The following is a 19,504-nucleotide window of genomic DNA, read 5'->3' on the forward strand; positions in this document are numbered from 1 at the left end:
GCTCTTTTGTCTTACTTTCACAGCACACACATTGAGATCTGAGAGACATCTACCAGACAGGAGCTTAGAGAGATTTATCAATCCAGTTTATTGTTGACACCAAGAGCGTTTCTCATCTGTCCCCTGTCAAGCAGGTGCCATGCTGTGTTCTTTATCTGCACAAGAAGTTTATTATACATATCTGAGCTGTACAGTATTAACAAGAAGAAAAGTAAATACATCCCACTCCTCCCAGGAGAAGCAAGCCCTCATGCACACTAGTAAATACTAGGGTTTGTTTACAATTTGTTTCAATACCTCACTGCACTGTAACATAACTCTGGGGCTGTACAGTGCCCCCAGGTGTGCCTAGAGAGTCGGGCCCCAGAGAGAGCAAAGGATTTTGCTCTGGTATGACTGAACTGGCCAGAGTGCAGCTCCAGTTCAGTCTAGCGCACACCAGGCCACCATGAAGCCCTGGTTCCTGGGCAGAGAGCGAAGTTAGGAGTGCATGCAGTTTTCCTGGGGACTCTGAGCAGCTCCTTTGCTGCTCCACAGAGCTCAGGAACCAGCCTACCTCCTCAGTCAAAGTCAAGTGAATCACCAGAGTGTCACCAGGAGCCCTGAGCCTTTGCTCGTCTGCCTGGTAGAGCTGAGTCAGTGGCTGAGTGACACACTGCTTCCAGTCCCTGCTGGAGGCTGGTTGGTATGATCGTGGCCTAGCAGAAAAGCAAGGCACTGTCTCAGTGAAGGTTCTCTGTCTGTCTTGCCTTAGAGAAGTCAGGCCGGGCTGTGTTCAAATCCGGTGTGCGAAGTGTTTGTCCTGCACAGATTATTCTGACATCTCTCTCCTGCCAACTGCAAGACTGAACCCAGAAAGCAAACTATAGCAGTGAAATATCTGAGGTTTAATTAAGGCCAACCCTGTTAAGCATCCCCTTTTTAGCCTCACAATCCTCAGAGAGCTGTTGTTGTGAGATGCAATGGTAATATCTGATTTGCTGCCAGAGCTTAGACCGTGCTGCTGTAAGTGCAGGGCTTGATGCAGGTCTTTGTGGCAGGCTGTTTTAATAGGGTTCAACTAAACAAGATCTCAATATCTCTATATGCGGAAATCAGGTCGGGTTTATCCCTTTAATGTTGCTAAAAGCACACAGAAGACTTAGAAGCTGTGCATGCAGGGACCAAGCATTTGCATGGAGGAGCTGCCAGTGCAGCCCTGCCACACCATGCTGCAGGCTGCGTGTCAAAGAACTGCTGCTGGGACTCTGAAGCGTGACTTTCTTCCACAGGGAGCCTGTGCTGCATCCCATCACCTGGGAGCCCAGCAGCAGCAGCACTTCTGAGATGCACTGAGCTGGGCGGGATACGGGGCAGCCTTGTAATGGCCCTGAAGAGCCGGAGGGAACGGACAGGACAAGGTGCCAACACCTCCTGCGTGGGGAAAGTGAACCTGGCTGCTCCAAAGTGCCCCACTCTGCTGGACCAGCTCTGGGGACCGGGCTGGGGATCTGCCAGGGCTGTAGTGCCAGAGCCAGGCAATAAATCTGTGCAAGGATGAGGGCCCTATTCTTCAGGGCTCTGCCTCTGGGAACTGCTGGTGGTGACAGCCCTTGGCTGGAGCTGCGTCCCCTCCCGCAGCAGGGCTGGGGGCAGTGAGATTGGAGCCCAGGAGCAGAAAGGCACCTGACATCGGGTATGGCACCGGGGCTCCCGGCAAGGCGTCCTGTTTGGGATCCCGCTCTGGGTACTCGTGCTGCTTTCACCACCCCAGAGCTGGGCACCTGCACCTGCCTCTTTTCCAGCCCACCCTGCTGCTGCCAGCGCCTGGCTCTGCAACCTTGGTATCCCAGTGCTGTCTTGAACCTGAACTGCAAATGCGGAAGCGTAACAGGAGATGTGGAACGCCATCCTGAACACCTTGCCTGAGCAAGGAGGGCCATGTGGGGCCATCAGCTGGGGGGACAAGGAACTGCCTGCGGCCCTCCTGCCCTCTGCCAGGGGCTGAAGGAACAGGGATGCTCCTGGGGCGTAGGTGCAGCTGTAAGGTGCAGGCTGCAGGGTGAGGCCGGGCAATGGATCAGGAGCTATGCTGTTGGGGAGAAGCGTGCAGCACCCCGGTATGTCCTTCCATCCACTGCAGTGCAGGGCAAGGTGCTGGGAAGCAAACTGAGGGCAGCTGTACAGTCCTGGCCCTCCCTGGTGCACCCTGGGCTCCATCAGCTCAGCCCTAACCAGAGCTGCACCTGCAGACGGACCCTCATACCACAAGAGTTAAGAGGATGCAGAGCTGGAGATGATTTTTTTGGCTATTTCCATGTCTGATTTGGCAACTAGAAACCTCAGCTTCTTCCCTCCAGAGCGGATGAGGTCTACAGCACTGCAGAGAGACAACAGGGAGAGGTAAGTGCTGCATCTGTGCACCAGGAACCGCATCCTGAACCCACACATCTCCTCCTCCATCCCCCCAATGACAACAGCAGCCACACCGGGCTCATCTTCTGTTCTGAAATGTGCTGCTATGCTTTTTCTCCCCATTCCCTCTTTCACCCCACCCCAAGCAGCTGCCTTCCCCATCTCTGACATCCCAGCCCCAGCAGTGGGGTGTCACCCACCTTTGGTAATCGGCCCCGATGAGGCTGGTGCCATTGACAGCCAGAATGCGGTCCCCAATGGCCAGCCTGCCGTCAGCTGCTGCGGGGCTGCCCTCAATCAGCGTGCGGATGTAGATGCCCGGGGAGCCCAGCGGTGTGTGCTGCTGGGAAAGAGGCAGTGAACGAGCAGAGAGGACAGGGGAAACCTGTGCTCCCTCCCCGCTGCCTTGCTTGTCTTTGTCACACACCAAAGGATGGAGGAAAGCCCTCACTTGAGTCGTTTTCCTCCCCCCGTTGGCTGCAGGCAGCTATGCTGAGCATAGCAGGCAGCAACCCCGCAGCAGAGAGCTGCAGGAGATCACTCCACGCCTCATTGTCCCTACTCGAAGCTACTTAGCTCCATGCACAGCTTTGGTAATTAAGAGTTTCATGCCACACGTGCCCCCACAGCTCCTGGCAGAGCCATTGCTGTGCACTCACCAGGCCGTCGATCAGCCCCATTCCCAGCCCCAGCGCTCCCCTCTCCAGCTCCACCACGAAGACGTAGCAGAAGTCATCGGTGGCTGAGCTGCGGCTCGAGGACTCCGGCGTGGGGAAGTCGTAGGGGGTCGGCGAGCAGCCTGCAGGCAGGGTGACCACCGGGTTACTGCTCCATCACTGCCCCTCATCAGCTTTACTGAGGAATTCCCACCAAAGCCAATCTGGGCTCTCCCTAGGGCTGCTTCCCTTCTGGGACAGGAGCATGGTGAGATGCTCTCTGTGCTCTCCCCGTGCCCAAGCACTGAAAATTCCCACAGGAGCCATGTGTGCTGGAAATGGGCATCCAGCGTGGCCGTGCAGGCTCTGTCCCCCTCTTCCCACACCCTTTCAGGCAGTGTCAGCCCTCCATACCTTCAGGGCTGCCGCCTTTGGTGCTGCTTATCCCGTTCCTCCGTGGGTCCTGCAGCCCTTTGGTTGTGCCCTGCGGGGACTCAGGGCCGGCAGAGTCGAAGTTCAGGGGGGTGGTGGGGGGCGTAAGCAGGCAGGATGGGGCCGGGGGGGGCGGACCTCTGCCCAGCTGCAGCTGCTGGAGCTTCTCCTGGAGCTGCTGCTCGCCGGTGGGGTGCTGCCGGGGGCACCCATTTGTGGTCGAGGTGAGCGGGGGGGGTTCATCCGCCTCCAGGTCGGTGCAGCCCCCCGGGGTGCAGCGGCCCGATGGGGGGACAGTGCTCCCTGGAGTCATAACCGGGCTCGGACTCACTTCCAGCACTTCTGGCACGATGGGTGGCTCGCTCTTAGAAAGGAGAAAAGTGCTCCGTGGGAACCTGGGCGGGCAGCTGTCACCCTATGGGTGCCCCCCATCACCCTGCCATTGAAACCTGAGCACTTTGTGTGCTGCTGGTGGCCGTGAGCATCCCCAGCACAGGAGGAGACTGCTGGTGGGAAAAGACCTCTGAGATCCCCAAGACCAACCCCACCATGACACCAAACCAACTCAGTGCCACTTCCGCGCGGTTCTGGAACACCTCCAAGGACGGTGACCCCACCACTCCCTGTTCCAACACCTGACTGCTCCTTCTGAGAAGAAATGTTCCCTGACCTTTGGAGGGGCTGAGCACGGCCCCTCGCTGCCGTGGGGGCTCTTGCTCTGCAGGCTCCAGAGGAAGTGGCGGATGTAGAGGAGGTGCCGGTAGATGTTGTCATCCAACGTCTCCACCTCCAGGTCCACCTTGAAGCCCGAGCTGGGCAGGACGATGGGAGGGTGGTTGTCGAAGGACTCCAGCACTGCATCTGCAGGGCAGAGGTAGGGGGATGGCAGGGCAGGCAGGTCCTGCCCCCCAAGCCCCACTGTGCCTCCAAGCAGCATCACTTGGGCACACGGGAAGGGCCCTACAGCTTCTGAGCACACTTGCATCCTTCACATCCCAACGCCATAGGACTATGGTTACCCCTGATGACCGCAGTTACCTACAAGACCCCCATGGTTTGAAGGGCACTGCCCATTCAGTTGATCCGTAAAACCTTATGGGTGACAGCAGCATGCAGGGCTGGGGGCTCACCAGGCTGGAAGGCGGCCGTGCTCTCCTCATCCCAGGGCTGCCATGCTGCCACACTGCCCACCTCCATGGCTGCCTGGCAGTGGCTCAGCACCCGGTGCAGCTGCGCAGGGCTCAGCACTGGGAACTCAGCTCTCAGGGATGGCCACGTCATCTGGGCAAAGGGACAGTGCAGGGGGTGAACACAATCCCATCACCCCCATCCCAAACCCAACGCAGCCAGCACCTCACCTGCAGCAGCTGGGAGCCGGGCATGGCCAGCAGGTTGGCCACGCTGGCCAGCTTAGCAAAGAACTGCTGGGAGAGCTGCTCAAAGCCGGCTCCACGCAGCCACTCCAGCAGCAGCCGCACGCTGGCTCGCAGCTTCACGCCCTGCGACCAATGGAAGCAGCCAAGAGAGGAGCCTGCGGGGCACAACACGGGTTGGGCAGTGGAACCCCCACGTTCAGCTAGAGAGCCTAGAGTAGGGCTGCCCTACAGAACAAATCCTGATTGATGTCCCCACATTAATGTCCCCAGGGGCTGTGACTCAGCGGCTGGACTTTGCCTGGCAGTAATAGGGGCTGGGGCAAGGAGACTGCCATGTGGCAGGGCTGCTGTGATAATTAGGGCTAACGAGCACCATCCTGCTCCTCAATTACAAGGCAGGGTGCAATGGCTCATTAGTGAGAAGCTCTCTGTGGAGCAAACTGCTTTCAGACTGAAAAGGGCTGAGGATGGGGTTGGGATTGACCATGAGGATAGGGTTGGGGTCAAGGATGGGTTTGGAGATGGGGATGCAGATACAGCTGGAGCAGATGATGAGTTTAGGTTTGGGGATGAAGATGAAAATGGGGTTTGGGTATGAGTGTGGGGTTGGCATTGAAGATGAGGTTGGGGGTGAGGATGGGGCTGGGGATGTGTTTGAATTTGGGGCTGGGGTTAAATCCCTCCTGGAAATGGGAACCTTGGAGGGAGCAACTGTGTCTGCTCTATGGGGACAGGGGAGCTCTGCTTGGAAACAGCTCAGTAAGAGCCTGGTAGCAAATAGGCACAGCAAAAGCCAAACCCATGAAATGTGACCCAAGCAGGATGCTGGGAATGGAGCACTTGGGAAAGCAAAGACATGGGCTCAGCAGCTGGGTTTGTGCTTGGCCTCCCCATACCAGGGTGGGACCTGCCCACCTCCAGCTGCTCAAAGCCCCCTCTCCCCAGGGGGCACTGGGAAGGGCTGGGGGGTCTCAGAAGGTCCGTTCCCTGCATCAGCCCAAAGAGGGAGAACCAAGAGGAGGACAGGGACTGACCCTTATCCAGGAGCTGGTTGAAAAGCAGCGTGTTGGAGAAGAAGAAGAGGTAGGCGAACATCTGGGAGGTGATCTCAGGGTGCACCTCGTACTGCCGGAGCAGGTCCAGTGCTGCCTGGTAGATGAGCACCACGCGGCACAGCTCCTCGGGCAGCGGTGGGGCCGCCCTCCAACCCTCACGGCTCTCATTCTGGAAGGGGTTGCATTCCAGCAGGGCCGGCAGCGAGACGTACAGACACTGCAGGAAGCAGAAGGAGCTGAGCACTCACTGCACGACCCAGCCCGTTTGTTTGCTTGTGCAGGAGCCCGGGTAGGAGAGCAGCACCTTACACCCATCCCTGCCGGGGCAGAGGGAGAGGTGAGCACGGAGCATCCCTGCACACAGACGCCTTTCTCCGGCCGCACACTGCGCGCTCTGTTCCCCACCAGCCCCAGGGCTGCTTTCCATCGTGCCCTGAATCACAGCATTATGCTCTCCCCACCACCTCCTCCCAAGCAGGGAAGCACACCACGGTCATCCAATACTTTTCCTGGGCTGTGCCCAAAAGTGAGGCACTTCAGCCCCAAGGAAAACATCTCGGTGTTGCAGAAGCTGAACAACTCCTGCAGAACTGCTGGGGATGCTCACGTTGGCGGCGGTGCCGCGGGGCACTGCGTACCTTGGAGATGTAATAGACACACTGCTGGAATGTGTACATGATCACCTCCTCCAGCACCGTCATCGCCTCCTCACTGGCTGTGATGGTCGAGGAGAACAGAGACTCCTTGGAGCCTATGGGATGGAGGGAGAAATCAGGGAGCAAACCTGGCAGGGCCATCTGATGACTGCAGGCACCAAAACAGCCCCAGACCCTGCAGCTCATGCACCCCATGTTCCCCCCGGGATGAGGTGACTGACTCTCCCAGGTTGGCATCAGCAGTGCGACACCCCCAAATAGGATGAAATTGGATTTAGAAGCTGATTTCCTCCCTTTTTCCCCTTTTTTCCCTTTCATCTCAAGGGCACCAAGCACTGCCTGCAGGAAGGGATCAGCAGGGTCAAGGGGCCGTGGAGTGAGCAGCAGCCCCAGCACTACCTTTGACGTCCATCTCCTCCTCCATGCTCTGGATGTAGGTGGGGGACTTCTGCTGGACGAAGTAGAGCACCTCAATGGCGTTGGACATCCAGAAGAGGATGTGCTGCAGGTCTGGCAGCAGGTCCGCAATGGTGAAACAGGACAGGGCAGCGGGGTCCTGGCTGGGGGAGGGGGGGACAGAGCAGGCGTTGCAGCATCACTGCTCATCACTGGGGGATTTGGGGTGAAACCAACCCAAAAAGCAGCAGAGAGCTTTTGCATCCCACTGCTGAGCTTTAGGAAAGCCCTGTGCAAGCAGCAAGCTGGGGGCTCCTGCTCTGCGGGATAGGTTTTGTTGGTACCACTTCTATGGGGGACCCCAATGATCGATCCAACCCATCTGTAGGAATTGCTGCAGAGCGGATCTCCCCAGCAAATCTGTGCTGCTGTTGCTGCCAGCTCTGGTGGTTAAACTCAGCCTGCCCAGCGCTGGGCCGTTCCAAAATAAAGCAAAACAAATAGAAAGCTGCTGGGAGGTTTCTCAATGGCTGAACCACTTTTTCCTGCTGTAGCGAAGGGCTGGGAGCCTGCCCTGCAGGAGACCTGAGAGCAAGCACCGATGGATTCTCCAGATGCTGCTTTGGAGCCTGGAATTTGGGACTGGCAGTGGGGCCAGTGGCAAAGTGAGGATAGATACAAATTCATGGGATTTAGCAGGAAAACGCCATGTGCATCTGTGCTGGCTGGGCACAGCTGGGTGGGAGGGAGAATTGGGCTGAATTCCCCCAGTTTTGGGGCAAAGAGAGGAAGGTGGCACTTACTGCTGGGATTGCTTCTCGGCCAGCTCCCGTGTGCGCTCCTGGGCAGGGAGAGAAGGAGAGAGCACAGATGGTGACTGAGGGCATCGCCGCACACAGGGACCAGTGGGTCCCCATCGTCCCCACCCCCCGATGCCAACTGACCCACACTGTCCTCTGGATCATTTTGGCCGCTTTGAGCAGCAGCTGCCCGAAGTCCCCAGGCTGGAAGCTGGTGGCCGAGTGCTGGATGCAGAGGCACAGCAGAAAGGCGGGCGTCAGTTTGTGGTCATCACCCCCAGGCTCGATCAGCGTCATGATGCGCCGCAGCAACACATCCTCAGCCTCCGGCTCAAACTCCAGCTGCAGCCTCCTGCGGGGAGCCCTGGGGCCATCGGTGGGCTCGGGGCTCTGTCGGTTGGCATTGGGCCCCCCCTGCTCTTTTAGCAGGCTGCCGCACGTCCCACATACGGAGGGGCCCTCGGGGTGCAGGGCCCGCAGCCTCAGCAGGGTCTGTGCCGGCAGCGGTTGTGCCTTCATGGGGTCCTTGTAGAGCAGCAGGTAATAGAGCCCGAGGGACAGCAGGTCCCCGTGCCGCAGCACAACCGTCCGGGTCACCGCAGAGAAGTTAACGGAGACGCTGGCACCGGCGATGGGCTCCAGCACCAACTTCTCCTCCGAGCGGTGCCACGATGCTCGCAGCCTCCTGATGGTGCAGTGCAGGGGTAGGATGTCCGGCGCTGACAGGCTGATGCTGGGTTTGCTTGCCTGCGTCCTCTGGCCCACCGTGTGCTGCTCACGGTTCAGCAGGTACACCAGGCTGTCCTGTGACGGGGGGGGCATGCAGAGTCAGTGGGGTCTGCACCCCCCTGCCACCCCCACGCCTGGCCTTGGCAGAACCACGGCTCTCTCTTCATTTTTACCTCGCACACATAGGGAGCTCATGCAGCACAAAAAGCGTGGGCAGTGCAGCCAGGACCCGTGTGCACCCCACTGCTCCTGCGCCCAGATGTGCAAGCGTGCAGAGCAGCGAGCCCAACAAATGGGGGTGGTAAATGGGCACCATAACTCTGGGCGTGAAACAGATGGGGCTGCTCTGGGCAGAAGGAGCCCTTCCCCCAGCTGCAGCTGTGGGCTGAGCGGTGCCCCCAAGCAAGTTGGGGGGGCTGCCCTGTCTGCCTGCACACCTGCAGCAGCGCACACCAGTGCCTCAGTTTCCGCAGCTGCATTAGCGCAGACAGAGGAGAGCTGCAGCACCGGTGTCACACTGGGACAGAGCTGGAAATCTCGGACTAGCCAGATATTCCACCTGGACAAAGCAACCATTAACCAAAACAACCATCCCAGTCCTTTCCAGTTCTCCCAGTGCCTGCTGGGCAGGGGAGAGGAGGCTCCCAGACGCTCTGTCTCGTACCACGTCTCATTGCATTTACCAGTAACGAGGCAGCCAGACGGGGACGGGGCAGCGCTCGGCACCATCCTGCAGAACCGGCTCTGCACTGCACCGGGGCAGGGACGCTGCTGGGGGGCTTTTCTGGGGCGTCTCTCCTCCAGCCCTGCAGCCACATCCCCAGCCTGCGCCGCAGCCGGGCAGGACAGATCGCGCACCCCAACCCCACACAAACTCGTTTTCCTAAGGATGCTCTTTCACCCCAACCCCGCCTCCCCCGCAGGAAACACCGGCCATGCACAAAGCTCCCCATCCCCATAGGCTTTAGGAGCAACAAAAAAAAAACAAAAGAAAGGTTGGCGGGGTGGCGAGCGCTGCGCGGTGCTTACATGCTGCTGGCTGTAGCCCTGCAGGAGCAGGAGGTGCGGGGAGTGGTAGAGGGAATACCGCATGCTGCTCCCGCTCCGCTCCTCGGGGCCGCGCAGCGCCGGGCAGTGCCGCCGGAGCTCCTCGTCCCGCGGGCGGCCCAGGCTGCTCTCGCTGAGGCTGCGCCGCAGGGCCGGGGGGGTGCCGAGCCGTTTAGCGCCCGCCAGCACCCGCATGGCCCCCCGCGCCCGGTGCCGCTGCAGCTTCCGCGCTTGGGCGTTGATGCCTGCGGGGGGAGAGATGCGCTGCGCTCAGCTCCGCTGCTGGACCGGCAGCATCCCGCATCCCGCTGCGGTGGGGAAGGGAGGCAGCGTCGGAGCGCACCCCCATCCCCCGGGGCGATGTTCCCCAAGAGAGGGGAGTTTTGTGCCCCCTCGATACCAAAAAAGAGGGACTCGCGGCCCGCCCCACTCCCCCCACCCCCATGTCCCCACTGACCGCGGGGCAGCGGGGGAGCTCCGCATCCACAGCATCCCCTGCGCTGCCGGAGGAAAGCGGGGCTGGAGAGAAAATAAGCTGAATTTTGGGGGGAAAAAAAAGAAGAAAAAAACAACGAAAAAATAAGAGCCTGGATGCTGCCTGCGGGCAGCGAGCGGGGCTGAGAGCCCCCCCGGCCCCCAGGGAAGCGGGCAGGGAGCTGCGAGCCGCAGAGCCGCCGCAGGACCCAGCGCTCAGCACCTTCCCCCGAGCAGCTCTGGCTGCAAGACGAATGGGATTTGGAGCGAATGAGCCAAGAGCCCTAAGGCAGCGGCGTCCCCAGAGTCATAGGGGGGTTCCTATGGGACCCCCCCCGTGCTGCCAGCCGGGCTCTGGCTCTGCAGCAGCCATAGGATGAAGTTGTAGGGTCGGTGCTCGTACCTCTGCATTACAGAATGGCAGAATGGAGGGCTTGGGAAAGCCAGAGGGATTTGGGGACGGCAATGCACAGAGCCTGGGGCTGCTTAAAGGGACACACGTAATCCAGAGCCCAAAAACAAACCTGTCATCTGCCTTATTTGGTGAGGAACGGGCTGCCGGCACCGAAATACATTTCTCTGTTTGTTTGTTTTAAATCGAGCACTCCTTTGGTGGGAAAATGAGAGGGATGGGGAGGAGGGGGAGGAGTTGGCGTGCTGTGTGAATAGGGCACGGCATGGCCCACAGCCACTGCCGAGAGGGGGACAGACCCTCCCCATGCCCCCTTCAGAAGGCAGTGGGGTCCGTCACACTGCACTGCAGATGTGAAATGCGGGGATGCCACGAGTGTGGGAGCAGAGCTCTGAGGGGGCCCCGCGACACCCCACTGCCTGGCCCCACGTGGGGACACGGGGTGGCTCTGGTGCAGCTCCTCACCCTGGGGGGCTCAGGGTGCCCCCGCCATCACTGCTCCCTTATCTGAGGGCAGTCAGTACTGTGTTTGCTTTGCATAGGAAACCCACGGAGGAAAAAGCTGTGTTTTCACTGCACATAGAGCCCCCGTCACCGGCTCCCCCCAACCCTGGAGCTGCACTGGAAAGATAAACAGCTCTTTTCCTGAATGAAACAAAGCCCATCCATTAGCCGAGGTATGCCTCCAGCCCTACGGCAGTGCCTACTCCTGCCTGGTGGTTGCAGGTGATCCCACCCGACAGGGGCTGCTGTCCCCATACCCACCCCACATCCTGGGGTAAACCTGCTGGCTTTGCTGCGTGGGATCTCCGTGGGCTCTGTCTCTTTTTCAGCCCAGGGAAGACGTGCCCTGCTCCAGGCTGGGAAACGAATCAGCTCACAAATAACTGCAAGGAACGCAGGAAAGATTTGTTTCTAATTTGGGGCAAACTCCCTTTTTGATGTTAATTGCTGGGCAGCCCCCGTAGGGAGCGCTCCCTGGCTGCAGCTGTGCCAAGGTGTACCCTGGTGGTACCCAACAGAGTGTGCTGGAGGGGAAGAGGTTTCATTCCCATGGTTTGCACGGCATGCACGTGGTTTGGTCTGCAGCTTGGCAGGGAAGCCCCACCAGCACAGGGCACAGCGTGCAATGGGGTGCCTGGGAGGAGCTGAATGTGTCCCCGCTTTGTGGTGCTCTGCCCCCCAGCTGCCCCACATCGCTCCCCGAAAGGAGCAGGGCTGAGCGAAGCCTTGTTTCCCACAGAGCTGCTCCACCTGCGCTGCTGAGGAGCAGTGCCAGGAGCGCACACCTCCCTCCCCCCTGGGAAGCAGCTAATAAACTAATTAGGATAATGGGTAACCGAGCACATAAAACTCTTAAGCCATTTGCTAATAGGTCACCAGTGGGTGTGGGGCCTTTCCCCTGGCTCAGCAGCAGTGCCCCATTGCGACGCTCTGCGTGGGGGCAGTTCCCTACCGGTATATCCCTGTGGTCCCACTCAGCCCCACTCTGCTTTCCTCCCAGGCAGCCTCCAGCCCCATCTCCTTTTAGTTTTGCACAGAAGCCACATTTTCCACACCAGCGCCCTGCTGCCCCAGGCACACAGCTGATGCTCAGCTCACAGCAAGGGGACATACGGGTAGTGGCAGGGTGACCCTGCTGGTAGCACTCACGGTCCCCACCGCACCAGGAGCCGCATTGCTCTTCGAGGTGCTGCCGAAGAGAGGGGAGCAGACGCTTTGTGTCCTTGGGGCAGTGCCACCAGCACAGGATGGGGAGGTTGGGGGCAGGCCCGGCTGAATGGCACAGCAGCAGAAGTGAGGTTTTAGCAGCGCATCTGTCAAGTAGATAGCATGAATAACTGTGGCTGGGGGGGGTCTTTGCCTCAGAAAAGCCTGGCTGGCTGCAGAAGAGGATTTTAAAAAATAAAAACATGAGGAATTAGGGCAGTGCCCTCCCCACAGTGCCCGGGTTGAGGTGTGAGCGCTGCTGCCCCTATCCCAGCTGGGGACAATGGTTGGTGTCACCCAGAGCTGATGTCACCTCGGGCTCATGCCGGCAGCCTCTGAAGAGCCGTGGCACAGCTCTCCCACCACGTGCAGCCACATCTGACTGTGAGTTTAGCACTTAGGTCTTGCCCTGTTTTCTATTTAAAAACTGTTTTTTCTTTCTTTAGAGCCGGCGCCCTTGCAAAGCACTCAGCATTGCCCTGATCCCCACTGGAGAAGAGAGGGGCACTCACCTCTGTGCCTCATCCCTGACCCGCAGGTGCACCGCAGCAGCTCCTTGCAACTGCAAGGGTGAGGAGTGACAGCCTCAAGTTGTGCCAGGGGATGCTCAGGTTGGATATTAGGGAACAATTTCTTCTCCCAAAGAGCAGTTGGGCGCTGGCACTGCTGTCCGGGGAGTGGTGGGATCACTGTCCCTGGAGGTGTTCCAGAGCCACAGAGATGTGGCACTGAGGGACGTGGTTTGGTGTCATACTGGGATGGGTTGGGGTTGGTGACCTTGAAGCACTTTTCCAGCTTTAATGATTCTATGCCACAAGTGGGCATCTGCAGGACCCAAGCCCAGCTGGGGTGCCAAATTCCCCATGGACCACCAAGCACTGACGTAACCTAAGAGCACTGCAACCAAAATGCAGCTCCTGTCCCCACCACCACCCCAACCCAAACACCCCGAAGCCACAGCACCAACCTGCGGTGGTGGTGTCCACATCCCTGGCTGCCATCTCCTCCACCTCCGCCCTCCGCCGCAGCTCCAGCCGCCGTGAGAATCCCTCCCGGGGCTTCCACAGGTCCTGGATGAGCAGCGGCTTCTCGTGGTCCCCGAGGACCCTCAGCCCCTCAGTCTGCCACCGCTTCTCCGGTCCCTCGAACCTCCCGATGACATCGCACAGCGCGTACTGCCCGGCATTCAGCTGGCTCAGCCCGTAGCGCTCCAAAGCCTCCTTCACCAGCTCCAGTGCCCCCGAGCTGCCCGTGGCCAGCACGCTCTTGTAGTTGGTGCCCGCACAGATGTTGCCCCCAAAAATCTTCAGGATGCCGGGGGCCGAAAGTTGGGTGGAGAGCTCAGCCGGGTCATCCCCATCTGGGAAGGCGGAGGTGGAGCTGCGGTCCTTGTAGCTCAGCGTCCGGTACAGGACCTGCGAGAAGAGGCGGCTCTGGCGCTTCAGCCGGCTCTTGGATGGAGGAGCCATGGTGGAGGAAGACCCATAGAACATCGCGTGGGACGTCGTCACGGGCAGCAGCTGGGAATGGGGATAGGGAGAGATCGGGGGTGAGTGTGGCAGCCACCCCCCGAGGGATGGGGACGAGCTGTGGAGGCGATGCTGCGGCTTCCAGGGGCAGCGGCACGGGATGGAGGTTCCCCCAGTGCAGCCCAGCAGTCAGCTCCTCTGCACCACACGGACACCGCAGCACGGATTTGTCCCGGGGAGGTTAATTTCTGCCGCGTGCACTGCGAGGTCCCTCCTGCCCCTCCTGCCTAAGCACACACTCCTCTGCGCTGGGAGGAGTGCAGAGCCCAGCAGCAAAGTGGGACCCGCAGCGCCCAGCCTGGGTGGGAGCCAACGCTTCGGAGCCACTTTCTCTAACGAGTTCGTGGAGCAATCCCATTTTTTAGAGGTGGAACAGCAAGCTCGAGCGCAAATTGAATTACTCTGAGGTCGCTGCTAAACGCTTCTGCTCACCGGGAGGCACAGGGTGAAAACAGGCTCTAATTGGCCTTCCTATAAACGTCCTTGCTCCGGCACATCCTGCTGCTGGTTTGCAGAGGACGTTCAAGCACACGGCGGCAGCGCCGAGCACAGTGCCTGAAGTGTGCGTTTGTTGTCCACCTCCACTGGAAAAAACACGTGGTCGGGGATGTGGGTGGCTCTGTGCGTGCTCAGCAGGACCCAGCCCGGTGCAGCTCCAGCACTATCAGCAGTGATGCCAACCCTGGACAGCCTCCACGCTGCCATCTAATTTGGGAAGGAAAAGCGTCCCTGCTGCTCATGGAAGAGGTCACCTTCTCACTGGGAACAGCCTCGCTGCTGCGCACAGGGGAGTTCTGCAGGATGGGGACCTCCCGGGGCCAGGAGAGCCTGGAGTGCTGCAGATGGGGAAACTGAGGCACCAGTGAGTGCCACGGCTGCAGGACATGCCCGGGAGGCTGCTGCACCCCTGGTCACCCCTCTCACCCCAGGGACATCCCAGTGTCATTGGGACTTCACAACCCTCTGGCCCCAAAAGCTTTGCTGGAGAGGCAGCTCCTACTCCCTCCTTCCAACTGGGGAAACTGAGCAGGGACAGGGCTGGAGCCGTAGCTCCTTTGTGTCAGGGGCTGCTCCTGCCTGGGCTGCCCCTTCGTGTCAGTGTGTGACACCCCCGGGGCACTGGGGCAGATCCCACCTGGCAGCAGGACAGGGTACCCCCAAAACCCCGACTGCTGCATGCAGGAACTGCTGCGAGCAAGGATGCAGGAGATAAACCTTTGCCACTGAGCCACTGGGTCAGGTGGGCAGATTTAATCTCCTCTGCCCTGCGCTTCCCACGGCACAGAGGGAAACCTTGCAACATCTGCTGCCGTGAGGTCACTGCTCCATGCCCACACGGCAGGCAGGTCCCTGCCTCTTTCAATCCGGTATTTATAGCACTGCTATTGTCCTGCTCTTTCTATCAGACCCAGCACCTGCAGAGAGCAGGGCCAGAGGCTTTTCACAGAGCGAGTGCTTGGAAAAACACAAAGCCCAGACTGAGACGAACCCCTCAGGTGCTCATCTGCTCAGCACCCCGAGCAGCAGTGAGGTGAGCCCATCAGGACCAGCCCACCTGCACAACCCCCTCCTGTCCCCAGGCTGGGGTGACCGCACATCTGCCTGCTCTCATGGGACATCACACCCAAGCCAGCTCATTCTGTGCTCATTCTGCAGTGCTGTGACAAGCACCTTTAGTATTCACACGGTCCTTCCACCAAGCAGACATCCCAGTGGTCCTGCTCCTCCTGCTGCCCATACCTTGCCATCCTTCTCACGGCCTCGCTGTCCTTCCATCAGTCCTCCTCCTCAGTCTGGACCTCCCCCCAGCACACATGGTCCCAGCACACCTCTGTCTGTAGGAGGAAGAGGAGGAGAGGTCATGGGCTGCTCAGAGACACCGCAGTGCTCTCTTCTGCTCTGGGGGCTCAGGGATGCCGTGCGCCATCAGTGATGTGCAGCACAGCTGACCCACCTGTAGCCCCAGCAGTTTTATTCCTCCTTCCTTCAAAGCAACTCATGCTGCAGGTGAGGGCTGCTGGACCCATGCAGGAAGGATGCAGCACCCACAGTTTTGCAGATACCCATCACCCACAGGTGAGATATCCCAGCTCAGCTCCAAGCTCAGGATCCATCTCAGCAGGAGGAGAGCTGGAGGAAACCCAGGCACGGACAGCAAAGAGGGCAGGGAGAGAACAGCGAAAGGAAGAGAAATGAGATCAGAAAGGGAAAGTGAAGAGGAGATGGAGGTTACAGGCTTGCTGCTGATCTCAACTGCTTTCTCCAAACCCGTGCATCCCTGGAGACACCCATGGGTGCAGAATGGGTCCTGCAGCCACAGCCCAATTGTATGCCCATCAGGATTTATTTCTCCTGGACCTTGGCCCAGCATCTTGGTGTGCTTTGCTGAAGGTTGAGGAGTGCCACCAAGCAGCATCCCCGCACTCTCCTTCGTGCAGATCTGCAGGAGTGGGGCCAGCAGCAACCAAACATGCGAGGGAGAAGCTGCACCTGCAGCGTGATTTCATGGGTGTTATTGGAAGGAGGCAGCAGGGCATGAGATAGAGCTGCAGAGAAGAGCCCACAGCAATTAAAGACTAAAGCACCACCCCATTAAATCCCCTGGCCAGGAGATGGGCACTGTGCTATGGGAGAGCCCTCTGCCAGGTGCGGGTTGGGATGCACAACACCAAGAGGGCTTGGGCACTCCCCACCTCCCTCTGCTGCTGTGATTAATCACTCCCGCTGCTTAAATATTTATGCTTTCTTTCCAGCGTGTCTGGCTTTGGCTGCCAGACATTGATTCTTGTCATGCTTTGCTCCGTGCAATTAACGAGCTGTTGGCTACCACCTATTTTCTCCCCTGTGAGAGTGTTTGGATGCTTTAATTGAGCCCCACCCCCCCGAATGGATGAGAGGTGGGCAGAGCAGGGGTTGTTCTCATCCCCAGCTGTAGGATGCTTTCTGCACCCCTCTCCCAGCCAGATGTAGGAGCTCCTTTTGGCTGCTGTCAGCCCAAATTCAGGCCTGACAGTGCCACACCACGGGGCTAGGACTGCTCCCTTCCAACCGAAGCCTTTCTATGATGAGATACAACATATTCATACTTCAGATGACCTTTCTGTTTGTTTTCCCAGAGCAAAATTGTCATTAATGTGAAAACTCCCAGTCCTCGGGCACAGAAAGGCGGACAGACACACGGCCCCAGCAGCTCCTGCAGGACACGGGCTGTGCTCACCCCAACACGTCAGGGACAGGAAAACACTCAGAGCTCCTCTTGTTATTTTTGGGAGCGGAAAGATTTCCCTTTCCCAGCCGGCTGTGGTTGGGATGCGTTTTGTTTGCCCAGCTTTGTCCAAGCTATGAGCACTGTGCTCTGTGGGAGCCATAGGTTTCCCAAAAACCATTTCTATCTCCTCCCAAACAAGCGATCAAAGCACCGAAATGCCGAGGCAGGGCGGGAGGCAGCAGTGCCCAGCAGTGAGATCTGCTCTGATAACCGCCTTCCAAATGGATCGGGTATATTTCACGTGGGCTTTCTTGATGCTGGATAACGCCACCTCTAAATACCGGACTGGAGTGACTTTTTAATGTCACAGAGTGCAGATTTTTGCAGGAGTATCACCTCACCTAACTCAAACCCCTCACAAAGCCACCCTACAGAGGAGCTGGCTCTCTGCACGGCAGGGGGTGGAACCACTTCTGCTCATCAGGCTCTATTTTCCACGCGCCACGTCGATGGCAGGAATGTCTTCCTGGTGCTGAGGTCTTTAATCAGCCCAGGCCCAAACTGGGTCCCTCCTCCTGCCTGGGGGGTGGGATTGGACCCATCAACCTGTAGCCACCAGCTCACCATCGCTATTACAGCGACGTCCCCAGGGCTCGCCCCAGCTCAGCTCTGCACGGCACTGCCCACGTGTGCACATCACGGATGGACAGCGAGGTTCCAGCTGTGACCGTCCCAAAAAGGTTATTTGCACGGAGCACTGTTTGAAAAATGTCCCTCTTTTTTTTTTTTTTTTTTTAATTTTTTTTTATTTTTCTAATGGAAACCACTTGGATTCGCAGCCTCGGTACAGCGGGAACGGCTGCAGCCTGGATGCTGTGGGGAGGGAGAGGCCACCCCGGCACTGCAATGTGGAACAAATTAGAACTCAGCAGAGGAAATGAGAGCAGCCCGGTGCTGGCGCACTCAGCCTGGCTGCAAACCTCTGCAGATCCCCTCCCTGCAGCCCAGAGCCTCTGCCCACACCCTCCATGGAGCAGCCCCGCATCCCCTCCCCAAAAGGCAGGACCCGATCTCTGCTTTGCAGCACGGCTCGTTATTGTGTGAGTTTTTATCTGTCTAATCTGGGGCCAGGCTGGTAATGTCAGCTCCAGCCCACTGCTGTCCTGAGCCGGATCAGTGCGGGTAAACTCCTTATGGTGTTATTATTAGCAGCACCGCTCCACGATGGCACCCGGAGCCCAACCAGGGCTGCTCCAATGGGACAGCTGACAGCCTGCCATTCCTAAAGGCAACAACAGCTTCACAACCAGATTACAGTGATTTGGGACCTACAGGGGGAGGCCTTGTAGCAGCTCCCTTTTTTTCCTTGCTTTTTATTTTTATCCTCCTTTTGCAGGGTCTTTTGAGCCGCCAACGTGCGCCAGCTCTCCGGTACCGAGTCCCAGTGACCGCCTTCTGCCTGTGCAGCTCTATTCACACACACAGCCAAAAAACATTTCACAGAGAGAGTTTGCTTTCCACTGCCTTCCGAGCAGCCGAGTCGCAGCAGGCAGCCTAATTATGAGACCTTAGCGATATATTTTTTTTTGCTAGTGATAATTAACTGGTCCTGGAGAGCACAGAAAATAAGCACTTCCCCAGCAAGTAGAAACCTCCCCTGAGTTTTCCCTGCTAAAGTTATAACTCAGCAAGAAACCTTTCCAGCCTGGCGTGAAGCGCAGAGTCCCCAGACTCTCTGACAAGGCTTTGGGATGCCACCGCGGTGCCAAGCAGCTGCGTGCAGGCACAGTAATGTGCGTGCAACACCAATGAGCACAATCCCAGCGGGGGCAGGATCCCAAAGGGCATGGTGAAGGGAGAAAGCACCCAAGGGGCAGGCAGAGGTTAGATCCCGCCGGGCAGGCAGTGGGGCAGAGGGCTCAAAGGGCAGAGGGGTCCCATAGGGCTCGCGTTAGGATAAGGGTGCCAGGGTGCTGTGTCCCACAGTGCAGTCCTCCTGCGCCCGGCGCGGCTGGCAGGGCAGGTTTGGTCTCCAGTGGCAACCAGGCAAGCCTGGACTCTCGCCTGCCCTCCTCTCCCGAAGACGGCACCCAAACGGCCCCATCGCAACGGGGTCCCGACGGCTCCATCCCGGAGACAGCAGAGGGGACAAGCGAGGGGTCCGCGTCTGCTCGGAGGGACGGGGGTAGGGTGTCCCGGCGATGCTAAACCCCCCCACTCCAAAAATACTGATGAAATAAATGACAAATAATGATCGTAAAGAAGCAAGGCGCCCCGCCGTCCCGCTGCTCCCCGCGGAAGGTACTCACCCGGCGCAGTCCCGGCGGTGCGGTGCGGTGCGGTGCGATGCGTGCGGGGCCGGGGCGGAGCGGAACGGAGCGGAACGGAGCGGAGCGGCCCCGCGGCGCCACCCCGCGGCCTCCGCTGCCCCAACAGCGCCCCGAGCAGCGTCCCCGGGCGGGTGGGGTGATGGGGTCGGGCTCGGGGACGAGTTCGGCGGCGTCACAGCCCCGGGGAAGCGTGGGGACAGCGGGGCGGTGCGAGGGAGAGGGCAGCGTGTGGGTGCGCGGGGCCACTGCGGGCCGTGGATGGGGCCGGACTGTGCCCGCAGGAGCTGGCGGTGATGCGGG

At 59.1% G+C, this 19,504-nt stretch overlaps 1 protein-coding gene across 3 annotated transcripts; it reads right to left on the minus strand.

Annotated features, from left to right (window-relative positions):
• Nucleotides 1-64: 64 nt before the first annotated feature.
• RADIL (Rap associating with DIL domain) lies at nucleotides 65-19,239 on the minus strand. Of its 3 annotated transcripts, none has more exons than XM_004945147.5 (16): nucleotides 19,184-19,239; nucleotides 15,407-15,501; nucleotides 13,105-13,657; nucleotides 9,524-9,786; nucleotides 7,910-8,569; nucleotides 7,769-7,806; nucleotides 6,969-7,129; nucleotides 6,552-6,664; nucleotides 5,893-6,130; nucleotides 4,841-5,013; nucleotides 4,613-4,763; nucleotides 4,153-4,343; nucleotides 3,465-3,846; nucleotides 3,054-3,193; nucleotides 2,595-2,734; nucleotides 65-2,359 (listed from the first exon to the last, which is right to left on the minus strand). In XM_004945147.5, exons 2-16 carry the CDS (start codon nucleotides 15,440-15,442, stop codon nucleotides 2,254-2,256), a joined length of 3,345 nt encoding a protein of 1,114 aa, XP_004945204.2. In that variant the 5' UTR covers nucleotides 15,443-15,501; nucleotides 19,184-19,239; the 3' UTR covers nucleotides 65-2,253. The 3 variants fall into 3 exon arrangements, with proteins under 3 accessions (XP_004945204.2, XP_004945203.2, XP_040503437.1); XM_004945146.5 differs by having other exon boundaries at nucleotides 2,595-2,737; XM_040647503.1 differs by lacking the exon at nucleotides 19,184-19,239 and adding an exon at nucleotides 15,621-15,781 and having other exon boundaries at nucleotides 2,595-2,737.
• Between the last annotated feature and the right edge of the window lie 265 nt (nucleotides 19,240-19,504).

Source organism: Gallus gallus, chromosome 14 (assembly GCF_016699485.2).
Source record: "Gallus gallus isolate bGalGal1 chromosome 14, bGalGal1.mat.broiler.GRCg7b, whole genome shotgun sequence".
NCBI classification, from domain to species: Eukaryota; Metazoa; Chordata; class Aves; order Galliformes; family Phasianidae; genus Gallus; species Gallus gallus.

What these genes read in the sequence shown, in the direction of transcription:
- RADIL (XM_004945146.5), bottom strand. Translation starts at nt 15,442, where the DNA reads ATGGAAGGACAGCGAGGCCGTGAGAAGGATGGCAAG. An exon ending in CGTGCTCAGCCCCTCCAAAG is followed by an intron (nt 3,847 to 4,152) that starts GTCAGGGAACAT and finishes CTCCTTTCTAAG; the next exon opens with AGCGAGCCACCCATCGTGCC. An exon ending in TGGGGCTGATCGACGGCCTG is followed by an intron (nt 2,738 to 3,053) that starts GTGAGTGCACAG and finishes CCTCTTTCCCAG; the next exon opens with CAGCACACACCGCTGGGCTC.